At 40.6% G+C, this 12046-nt stretch overlaps 1 protein-coding gene across 5 annotated transcripts in view; it reads left to right on the top strand.

Annotated features, from left to right (window-relative positions):
* Positions 1–12046, top strand: part of MET (MET proto-oncogene, receptor tyrosine kinase) — a 90159-nt gene that overhangs the window by 50046 nt on the left and 28067 nt on the right. For all 5 annotated transcript variants that reach the window (XR_004357220.1, XM_032688678.1, XM_032688679.1 and 2 more), the window contains exons 6-10: positions 1979–2139; positions 3319–3421; positions 3632–3768; positions 4873–5046; positions 5938–6037. Coding sequence is in view for 4 of the 5 variants with exons in the window: in XM_032688678.1 (XP_032544569.1) it covers positions 1979–2139; positions 3319–3421; positions 3632–3768; positions 4873–5046; positions 5938–6037 (675 nt within the window). In the remaining variant the exon portion in view is untranslated. The remainder of the gene's footprint in view (positions 1–1978; positions 2140–3318; positions 3422–3631; positions 3769–4872; positions 5047–5937; positions 6038–12046) is intronic.

Here is a 12046-nt window from a genome sequence, read left to right as displayed (position 1 = left end):
CCTCAGTTCAAAGCCCAGGAGGTTCACTACTCGTTCCTGTCAGCTCTCACAAGAACAAGTCTGAAAAAACACATTTGACTTTCAGATATTTCATCATACAGAACAAATGGAACAAAAATACAGACTTGAATAAAAACAGTCTAGGGGAATTTCTGCAGAACTTAAAACCAGAAGTTTAAGATTTGGTTTATTTTTTGCTCTCTGCTTAGAGGTCTTGCCTCCTAAATTTGTTGGCAGAATGTAGTAAATACTCTCCCTCAATTAAGGTACATGGGCTGCTATTACAAGTTTCTTTTGGCAGATAAGATCACTAAAAACCAGTTCGGTACTTTCAGTTTTTATTCTGTATGGCTTTGTGCAATCTGATTTTAACACCCTTATTTTGCTAACTTATGGATTACCTTTCAAACTCTTCAAATGCCACGTCAGTGCATTATTGTACAAAACATAGGGACATCCTGTATCCGACAGAGCAATGTCACTTTCTGCTGGGGTTTTATTACTCCAAAAATAGGTAAGTGCACTGAGATATTAAGCAGAATGGAAAACTAGGATCAGAAGTCAAATCTCGATTTTGAAGGAAAAAACCCAAAGAAATAAGAGAAAGTTAAACTTGGGAATAACACAGACTCCATGGGGTACAGTACTGCTCCACACTCTTAGCTGCAGTTTTGTGTGTCAAGGGGCTGTGGGGGTATCACTCCTTTTTTACAGATTTGTGCAAAAGTACTGTTCCTGCATAGGTTCCCTCTTCTTTGCTTGTTGAGAGCTGTTTCAAAGCTCTTTAAAACAGAAAAGATTCCTTCTGGCTTCAGTGAATTTTAGATCAGACTCTTTGTCTGGTTTCTAATGGGGGCAGTAAATTTCCCCATATATAGTATATGGTATAATTCTTTTGAAGTATTCTTCAGCTGCCTTTCTATATACAACAGTTCATTTGTGAGAGTCCTGAAGTATAGCTACAAGAGAGTTGAACAGAAATGTGCTGTCTTACTGGATTTCCAGATGAAATAATAGCCAAGTATCAGTCAAACGCTTTCAGCTTGAAAATTAAGTCAGGTCCTTTGAAGGGCACAGCTGTATTGCATTTTAGGGGCCAAATTATTATCACTAAAGCATTAAGACATTTAGGCACTATGATCACAAGTATAAATTCAGTCTTTCATTCTTTGTTGCGTCCAGCAGTACTGGTATGTTTGCTAAATTATGCAGTATTGTTAAAAGTCCTCATAATCCCTGAACCAATGTTGGGGGGTTTTGTTGGTTGGGTTTGTTGTTTTTTTTTTTTACTGGCAGTACTGACCAGTACTTTTACTGAGTTTTGTAAGACTTCTATAGTGTTCCTACGTTTTTCCCACCATTGTTATATTTTACAGGACAATTTAAAATATATATATAAAAAAAGGCATTTCCTTTGTAGATTGTCTCTGTGTTTCTGAGGGGTAATTTATTTTTAACTCAGAATTAGAGGTGACCAAATGTAAAAAGATTTAAGGAAAGAATAGCAGAAGTCACGTTAACTTTATCACAGTCAACGCGATACCAGATTATGGTGTCTTTGAAGCTACTTCACTCTGAACCCAACTTTCATCAAGCTGACAAAAAATGGTCATTTTGGGGCTCTTTTGTGTTCAGCATTCAGCTTCTAACAAAATAAGTATATTGTATGTTTAACATGCCAGAAATAAGATGTGAAAGACAAGAACGGCAGGATTTAAAAGACTGTTACAATGCACAGCTTGTTCAGTGCCCCTAAACACTAACTTTCAAAGCTTTCTAGTATAGGTTTTGTTATTTATTGCTACTGCCAGAGAAAGCTCATAATGTGACAAATGAAAGATGAAGAACAATTAAGATGAATGCTAGGACATAGTCTACCAAAAGAAATGCTTTTCTAAAATTAATTCTTTGCACATTCTTTAGCTCCATTTGAAGTTCAAGAAAACCTGATTCAACTAACACAATATTTTTTTGACAGATTCTCCCAAGCAGTGCTCCCATAGAAGGTGGGACAAAGCTGACACTGTGCGGATGGGACTTTGGATTCAGCAAAAATAATAGATTTGAATTAAAAAATACAGTAGTCCATATTGGAGGAAAAATTTGTGCTCTGGAAGCAAAATCTAGCAACAAAAACAAGTAAGAAACCTAAAATGTGAATGTCCTTTTATATGGAATTTTTTTACAAATATGTATCATCTCAGATTCTGAAATTTGAAGTTGAAAAAAATCCCTAGGTTTGATAAGCTCCCCAAGAAAAAAGTGCTCAAAATGGAGAACAATAAATCAAGTTTATGCCAGTAGCCCCTGCAGCAGCTTTTTCTGGTTTGTCTGTGAAATGGTCTTCAACATCTGTGGGAGCTGGCAAGAATGAAGCTATTCAAAGTTCTGAAAAGCGGGGCAGGTTCCTTTGGCCAGGATCCTGCTGGACTCAGTTATGTCACCTCTGTCGTCTTGGTCTGTGAAGCTGCTGGAGAGAAATGTGAGAAGATGCAGATATTTTGTCATCCAGAGGCTTATGACCCCCAGCTGCACCTCTCCTCCTCTTCCTCAGAAATAAGTATTTGAGATAGTGGGATAATGACTTAAGACAGAGGTTATTACAATTGTTATCTGGAAGAAATAGGAAGTTCAGTGAATATCCTCTCTAGGTTCAAAGCGTATGACTATCTACCACCCAAGCAATGTGCAAATCATGGCACAGCTTCTCTGTTCACATATATAGCAGCAAGTATATTCCAGCAAGTACTCCAGAAGTATTGAGCACTCTCCTAACTGCTGTTCTCAACAGTCTTAATGGAAACAAACTGATTTAAGGAGATTATGTCACATATGAGACTGTGTGAATGTAATATAATACATTGACATATGCTGCCACAAAGCTTCAAGTTTAATTTTTTGGTAATATTTAAATTTATACAACAAATGTGTGTATATAATGCATTTTTTCTAATCCTGTTATCTGCCAAAATTTGATACTAAAAGAAAAGTAAAAAAAAAAAGACCCTCAGCTGTTGAATGGGAGGTATTTTTTTTTCTCTAGCATGCTTCTTTTTTCTGAAATATATTTGATATACTATTGTTATTATTACTATTTTCTGGCCAAGTATAAAGACCACAGTGTGTGTATTTAGTATTAAAGAGGAGGAGCAGAGTTCTTTTAGCTGTTACTTCTGAAATGTCCTTGATGCTCATACATTGATGATCTGTTTAGTATGTATTCTCCATTATTATGAGTTTGAAGTGGTTCTATTTTAATACAAAAAAAATCAAGCAGAAACTAAATGTAATCCCTTTTTTCCCCCTTGTTTTCTAAAGGCTTGAATGCACAGTTCCTGCTGCAAAAAGTCCAGGTTTTAATATATCCAGTAGTGTTTCTGTTGGACATGGCAAAACACTGTTCAATACATTTTCGTATGTGGTAAGCACTATGATATTAAACCTTTATAGTCAAAATTAGCTTCAGTATTAACTGGAAGGAACTTCTCATGAGTCCAATCCAGTATGGTAATTCCATATTCCTGTTGGCTTTATTATTACTTCATGGAAATGCTAATAAATGTTTTAAGATTCTTCTTCATATTTTGAAATAATTTTATAATCCACTGTTCTTATTTTTACCATCCCTTAGAATCCTGTAATAACAAGTATATCCCCCACTTATGGCCCCAAATCTGGAGGAACATTGCTAACTGTAGCTGGAAAATACCTAAGGAGTGGAAAATCCATAAGGATTTTTGTTGGTGAGCAACCATGCACTTTGAAAAGGTAATATATTTATTAAAAAGTTATGCCTTTAATATTGAAATGGCTTGATTAAAATGTCTTGGAGCTAAAAAAAGCAAATGCAAAAATGCATTAGCTTTCCTCTCCTTGTGTCACTTATCGGGGAATTTATACCACAATGAGCATTCAGTTCTGGATTATATCCTGAGTTCAGGATGTCTGAAAGATTTCTAGAAGGGACTGTGGTTCCCTAGAAGACTTGTTTATTCTGTCATGTCTTCATTAACCTCATTAAAAGGTTGCACAGAGAAGTAGCAAATCAACTTGTAATGGACTAGAAGCTGCCTATTTCCCATAATTTTTTTCACCCCGACTCCCACACGCTCAGCCTTCTCCCTTGTATTACCAAGAGCTATTGTTCATGCAGCAGCTGCCAGTGAGATCCAGTGGGTGCAGGTTACCATTTCCTACTGCTTTGTTTGGTAGAGACCTGACCGGTGTGGAAATGTGTATCCCATGCAGAGGAGCAGCTACTTCTGCACTGCTGTCAGTGAACAGCCAGAGGCAGCATCACATTGGGACTGCCTTTGGTATATATAAAACTGTTTTGAGGATTAAGCCAGAATTTCTCATGTCTCTGTACTGGATCCAGTAGGAGCTCAGTCACAAATCTTTGATGTGCCCTGTGTGGAAATGCCTTCAATCACAGCTGTATATAAATGTTAAATACTAAGCACAGATTCTCTGCAGTGGGTACATCCCACACTAGCACCTTTACTTGAGATTTTTAACACAGGATAAGTCCTGTGGATTTGAAAGAGGCATTATCCCTTGGTTACAGCAGATCAGGTCATTCTCCTTAAACCTGGAGTGTGGTGGTGTTTTCCAGCTGAAAGCTGTCTTTGCAGGGTGCAAGGGCTGATGTGGTTGCCAGCAGTGCTAGGGAAACACCTTCCAGTAGCAAGTCAACTAAATTAAGATGAATCTTGAGCCTAGGCAGTGGTGCTTGTTGCCATATGATTATCCAGTGGGAAAATCAATGACTTTTTTTACAAGCAGATCCCTAGGCGATGTTGGGGCTTACTAAAGGACAGTGTTTTAAACCAAGTACATGCTTTATAATGCTGACAAGCAATCCCTTTGCAGTCCTCCCAGCATACTGGCGAGCACTGTGGAGTGCTACACTCCAGCACAGCAAATTCCCCAGGAATATCGTGTGAGAATGGAAATCGATGGAGCTATTCGAGATGCGAGCAACCATTTCACATACAGAGAAGACCCTGTTGTTTTAAAAATTCATCCGTCCAAATCTTTTCTTAGGTGAGTAAAAGTTTCTCATAGAAACAAGAAAAGTGACGAATGAACAAAGAATGGCTATGCTGCGCAGCAATCCATCAAAAGAAATTGCATTTTTATCTTCATCTGCCATGCCAATTGCTTCCATTATGGTGCAGTTGCAGAGGGCAGATCATTTCCTTTCAGAGGTGAAGGAGAGGGGGGAAGGGTGGCTCTTTTCTTTATGTGATTTCACTCCTAGCTGTTGCTGAGCCTACCTGTGGTGTCTTGCTGAGATACCTACCGTACAGCTGTGTGTGTCTCCTGTACTGTGTCTGGACATTACACTGATTAGTGAGGAAAATAATTTAATATGACAAGTCAGGGGTACTCAGGAGAGCAAATGGATTTTAAAATAGTCTAAATCCAGCGCTATATAAATATTATGAATATATATGTATGGTAGTGTATGTGTGTTTTCAAGTGGCATATTTATGGTCTCAGTAGCAATAATCCAAGCCATCTGCCTTTGCCAAAATAATGTCAGCAGTAAAACAGACACCTTTTTCAGCACCACTGAAAGCAATAAGTTAAAAAGCAAATGTGAAGTACAAGTATGCACCCTCTTTTAAAATGTACACATTTGTTTTGTACCCTGGCATACCTTACGATACAGTTTTAAAAATTATTTTTCTTTTCTTTTTTGATTAGTTGCTATAGTAAGTGTAAAATTTATTTCCCAGAAAAATAATCTCACTGCACAAAGCTATTTGCACTCACCCCATATATCCCTAATTCTGGTTTTATGTTGCCATTCACTTTAAAATATAATTTGTAATTAACATTATCACAGCAGATGTATTGTTATCCTACTCATCTTCTTTTTTTTTTTTTCTTTTTCTTCTTCCTTTTTTTTTTTTTTAAATTTTTTCCTAGTGGTGGAAGTACTATCACAGCTCAGGGAATCAACTTGAACTCAGTGTGCTTTCCTCAGATGGTGATTACTGTACCTAAACTAGGAATGAACTTCTCTGTGGTGAGTCAGTCTTAGAGAAGACAATCTGTTATCTTTTCATCTTGGTGTGATGAATGTTTAAGAATTTTCAGTCAAAATACTTTGACTTTTGTCTTGAAACTTTGGGGCTTCCACTGATATTTTGGTGTTTTCTGCACAGGCTGTTTTCACTGTATAGGCAGAATTCAACAATAAATTTGAAATTAGGCTGAAGGTATAACAGCAGTTTCCAAGGAACCTTTTCCAAAGAAATAAGACTTTTACAGTATCTGATAATAAGATTTTTATATTGCAGTTTAGTAATGCAAATTCAAGTGACTAAACATAGAGCAATGCAATACAGGTATGTCAGATTACATGGCAGGTTCAAGCTACTGTCATATTCAAGTGGTGACTGTGGATATGCGACAAAGAGGAAGAGTAACTATCTAAAATCAAAAGTAAGTATTATTTTGAAGAATTTCTGTTTGCAAAATTCCCTATTGGGGCAAATCTTTCCTAATTTACCAAAGTTCAACAACTAAGGTTTGGGGCTTTGCAATTGGGTACCTCTGCATGAACAGAGGGTCGGTTAGGGATCCAAGCCTTCTGATTTTTGTTCCTGAGTTGACACTACACAATGTCTAAATCTAAATAAGGTGTACAGATATGACCATGTGATCCACTTTAATTTTTGTAAAGCAAAGATTGCATTTAATGGCTAGTTGTACTGCAACTGTTTTCTGTAAGCGTTTGCCTACACATTTGTGTTGTGCCTCCAGTATTTTCTTATCCTGTAAGGTCTGTTTAGCCTAACTGAAGCTAAATTGACCTACACTCTTTATGACATGCTATGTTACTCTTCATATTCTCAGGTTATTTCTAATGATCATTATACACTATTTCCTGAATTGAATTCTAAGTATTAGACCTAGGTTTGCTCAATGCATTTTAAATGGTATGTCTGCAAATTTGCAGTCTTTTATAGCTTCAAGGTCATCATATTCTTCATGATCCTAATTTGTATAATATTATGAGTGTCGGGACCTGAATTTCCACAGCATGTAGTCATGGCTTGTAATTTAATGGGTTCAGATTTTAATCTGAAAATCAGTGCCTTTGCAATGAAACACAGTGTTCAGTGTTTTCAAAATGTCACTTTGTCCGTCAGTTGAAAAACAAAACATTTCAGTGAAATCAACTAAACTCAAAATTTATTAGGCTTTGAGTAATGTAGGCATGATTATTTTTAGACACAAAGGATTTCCAAAGAAAAGATCGTTGCTGAAACCATGTCTTGAGATTTTGCTTTGTGTGGGTTTGAGCAGTCTTTTTTTTTAAAGTAAAGATCACTCATATGCTTTCTCTGTTCCCCTGTGAGAATATGCGATATTGCTTCTCTTCAGGCCCTGATACTGCATTCCTTGCTTGTCAAATATTTGGGACTTCACAGAATCACCGAATATGCCAAGTTGGAAGGGACCCACAAGGATCATCAGGTCCCACTCCCAGCTCTGCACAGGACCATCCCTCAGAGTCACACCGAGTGCCTCAAAGTATCATTGAAATGCTGCTTGAACTCTGTCAGGCTTGGTGCTGTGACCACTTCCCTGGGGAGCCTGTTCCAGTGCCCAGCCATCCTCTGGGTGAAGAAACTTTTTCTAATATCCAACCTAAACCTCTCCTGACACAACTTCAGGCCATTCCCTTGGGTTCTGTCACTGGTCACCACAGAGAAAACATCAGTGTCTGCCCCTCCTATCAGGTTTCAGGAAATCGGGTTTGATAAGCAAGACCTTGCTCTCACGAAGCTGTACTGGTTGTAACCAAAGACTGTGTTGTCTTTCAGATGTTCCTCAATACTTGCCATAACAATCTTCTCCATAACTTCACCAGGCACTGAAATGAGACTGACAGGCCTGTAGTTTCTGGGGTCCTCCTTCTTGCCCTTCTTAAAAATTGGGACAACACTCACCAGTTTCCAGTCAGCTGAGACCTCTATGAATTCCCAAGACTGCTCAGGAATCACTGAGAGAGGTTTTGAAATGACATTATCTAGCTCTTTGAGGATTCTGGGATGAATCTCATTAGCCCCATAGATTTTTAGGAATCCAGCTGGAGTAGCAGATCCCGCACAATTTCAGAGTCGACTGGGAGTTGATCATTCTCTGTCGTGGTCCTCCAGCTGAGGGCATTTAGACACCCTTGGTCCCTCATCTGTGTTGAAGGCAGAGGCAAAGAAAGTGTTAAACACCTCTGCCTTGTCTGTGTTCCTGTTTGTGAGGTGACCATCCACATCCTGTAATGGGTCAATGATATTTCTATACTGCCTATTGCAGTATATTGATGTATTTGAAAAAACTCTTTTTATTGATCCTCACATTTCTGGCCAGTTTCAACTCCAGCTGAGCTTTGGCCACATGATTTTTTTCCCTAAAGCAGGAAGGAACATCTCTGTATTCTTCCCATATCACTTGACCTTGCGTCCACTGAGCATACGCCTTCCTTTTGTGCCTTATTTCCAAGAGAAGATCCCTGCTCAGCCAAGCTAGTCTTCTACCTCCCCTGCTTGACTTCCAACACTTGGGAATTGCTGCTTCTGTTCCCTTAGGGGGTGATGTTTGAAAAGTGACCAGCAGTGATGGACTGCAGCACCTGCAAAAACCTTTCCCAAGGGACCTTACTTACTCATTCCCTGAGCAGCCCAAAGTCTGCTCTCCTCATGTCCAGAGCTGAGGTTTTGCTGGCACTTTTCCTCCTGTCAGCATAGATTTTAAACTTGATCCCTTTGTGGTTGCTGTGGCCAAGATGGCCACCAATCTCCACTTTGCTCACAGGACCCACTCTGTTGACAAGCAGCAGATCAAGGAGAGCGTCTTTCTGAGTCAACTCCCTTAGGACCTGTTCCATAAAGTTGTCATCCAGGTTTTTAGGAATCTTCTGGCCCTGGTTCTACCAGCTGTGTGATGCTCTCAGTCAATTTCTGGAAAGTTGAAGTCACTCATAAGGACAAGGACAGTTGACTTTAGTTCCTTAAAGAATAAGTCATCAGTGTCATCGTCCTGGCTGGGAGGTCTGTAGCAGTCTCCCGTGTTGATATCTGCATTATTTGTTTGCCCCCAGAGGCGCTCTCTGCCATTGCCAACTGTGCGCTCCATACATTCTAACCCTTCTGTTACATACAGTGCCACCTCTCCATGTCTTCTGCCCTGTCTATCCCTCCCAAAGATCCTGTAACCATCCAGCAGGGCACTCCAGTCACAGGTCTCATCCCACCAGGTTTCACTTACGCCAGTGATGTCAAATCTCTGGGACTGGGCCAAAGCTTCATACTCCTCTTGTTTGTTCCTCATGCTGCGTGCATTAGTGTAGAAATATTTCAGGTGTGGTACATTGTAGCCAATACCTCTTGAGGCAGATTGAGGGATCCCACGAGTGCTCATTTCCTCAAATTTTGGCACATCATCCCTTTGCTCATCACTGGTGAGCCTGGTTTTGCCCCTTTCCCCCTTCCAAGCTAGTCTAAAGCCCTGTCAACAAGCCCCACTGGCTCCTGCACTAAAATTCTTTTTCCCCTCTGAGAAAGCTGCATCCTGTCGGGTGTTAGTAGACCAGGTGTTGAGTAAATCATGGCATGGTCAAAAAACCCAAAATTTTTCTGATTACACCAACCTTGGAGCCACTTGTTGACCTGATGAGTCTTTATATTCCTATTAATATTATTCCTTGTTACTGGAAACATAAAGGAGATTACTACCTGTGCTCCTGATCCCTCTACCAATCGTCTCAGGGCCTTGAAGCCTCTTTTGATTGCCCTGTTTGTTATTTCATTGCTGCCAGTTTGAACAACCAATAGTGGATAGTAATCAGAGTGCCTTATTAGACTGGAGAGTTTTCCAGTAATGTCCCTTACCCAAGCCTATGTAAGATAGCAGACTTCCCTGTGAGCTGGGTCTGATCTGCATATCGGGCCCTCCGTTGCCCTTAGAAGGGAGTCTGCTATTACAACTACCCTTCTTTTCCTCTTGACAGAGGCGGTCTGGATGTGGGTACAGGTGGTGTTGTTTTAAGGGACCCCACTATCCTAGAAGGACTCTCACTCATCTCCTCAGTTGTCCGGCCTTCTAATTCCAGAGCCTCATACCTCTTGTAGAATGTGCCAGTCCTACCTGTCATATTTTGAGAAGGAGGAGGAATCTTCCTCCTGGTACGTGCAGTGACCAGCTTCCAGCCTTCATCTTTACCAGACTAACATTCCTTTGACTAATTTCCCTGTTGAGTTCTGAGTCCACCTCTTTCTTCGCTATAACAGAGGTTCAAGACTCCTGAGAGTCTTGCTGTCTCTTGCTCTTTTGCTCAAATACTGTGAAACCTGTTCACTTCTTCCCATAGCTCCTTCACCTGGTGACACAGCTCTTCAACCACAGCACATCTTCTGCAAAATAACTGTTTGTCTGCCCCAGCATCGTGAAGAGGCATCAGGCGCTCCTGGCAACCTGTGACCTGGAGAGCTGCATCTGCCGTCAGCAGCTCTGGCTGGTTGGAGGCCTCTGGCACGGCTGGTACAGTGAGTCCTGCAGCAACAAGGAATTGAGCTTTATGGCATGTCAACCATAACTGAGGAAGCTTAAGCTCTGCCTTACCAGTTTCTGAGCCTGTTTGCTCTGTTGGCTGCTCCATTGGCTGCTCCCAGCTGGTCAGAGAGGAGCCTTTCCTGCTCTCCCTGCCTGTTGAAATTGCTGTGCCACGTGCCACACCCTATTCACCACACTCCAGGTCGATGGCGCTCCCTGGAAGCATTGAAATTCCCCCTTGGTCACTCCCAGCACCACCCCTCCTCCACTCCTTGGCTGCCGAGGGTCCCCAGGTCCACATGAGGCTGCACTTAGGTGTTCGTGGTCACGGGAACCCCTGCACAGCCCAGTCTCACCCCAGAACCGTCTTTCAGCTGCCTCTGGTGCTGCCTCACTTCCTTAGAATCTGAACAGATTTGAAAGGATCTGAAATTTTAAAGAACTAAATCCACTGTCCAAAAGTGACTGGCAACTCCAGGCAATGGACGCCATAGAATTTACTCTCTCCCCCAAATATTGGGGAGCAACCTTGCCTTTGAGCAGTGTTTTGCTTTCATCCTGCCTTTTAACCTGCTGTTGAAAAAAGACATAGACATAGGCAGTGAGAATTATCTCATTTATCTTTTTCTTTTCCTACCTTGCAGTGTGTGTGATATTTGCCAACACACCAATCCCCTCCCCCTGCTGATCTCTAAGAAATTTGCCCCAGTATATGAGCACCTGCACACAAGTTCATTCTCCCTGCACAAAAGATGGAATATAACCTCAAACAGATTATAATCCAGAGTGTTTTATACTTTGACACAGCCCAAGCAATATATTTTTGCTCTATTGAAATTAAAGGCTTCTGGCACTCAGTGGCCTTCCCTGCCTCTGTGGCAGCCATTTGTTCTGCCACTATTCTCTACCTCAAGCATATTTCTCAAGGAAGGATATTAGAAAGGGAAGATTTATAGCTAACAAAACTTGCTATAGATTGCACTGTGTAACTGAGGAAATTGCTGATGGCAGATGCCAGTGGCTGCAGTCTGACCCATCCTGCACTGGAGATTCTGGGCTCTATGCATGAGGGATATACAAAAAAACCAAAATTTCATCCAGTCATTACAAAAAATAAACAACAATGAGGATCTGTTTCCAGCAGGGATCCAGACTAGCTGTCTGACTTATAAAGAAGACAGGTGGTGTTCCTGAACAGACCAAACCCAGACAAACAGTACAATACAACCCAAAATGCTCAAGAAGTGCTATAGCTGAGGTTGTATGTCTTTTTGCTTCCTTAGTTTGGGAGAGGATAACTATATGAGTTATTTTTTTAATTGTTATGTAAGACCTTTTTCTCTTCAGTTTTCTCTCTAGTCTCTTCCAAGAAGCTGCTTTTGTCAGCATTCAGAAACTCTGGCTCTTGGGAAAACCAAAGCCAGCACTGAAACACATCCCGAAGCATCAAAGGAGAGTATGGCTGGGAGGGACCACA

Source organism: Chiroxiphia lanceolata, chromosome 5, assembly GCF_009829145.1.
Source record: "Chiroxiphia lanceolata isolate bChiLan1 chromosome 5, bChiLan1.pri, whole genome shotgun sequence".
Classification (NCBI taxonomy): Eukaryota; Metazoa; Chordata; class Aves; order Passeriformes; family Pipridae; genus Chiroxiphia; species Chiroxiphia lanceolata.
Note: the sequence above shows the minus strand (reverse complement) of the source record. Positions and strands in the feature narration are given on the sequence as shown.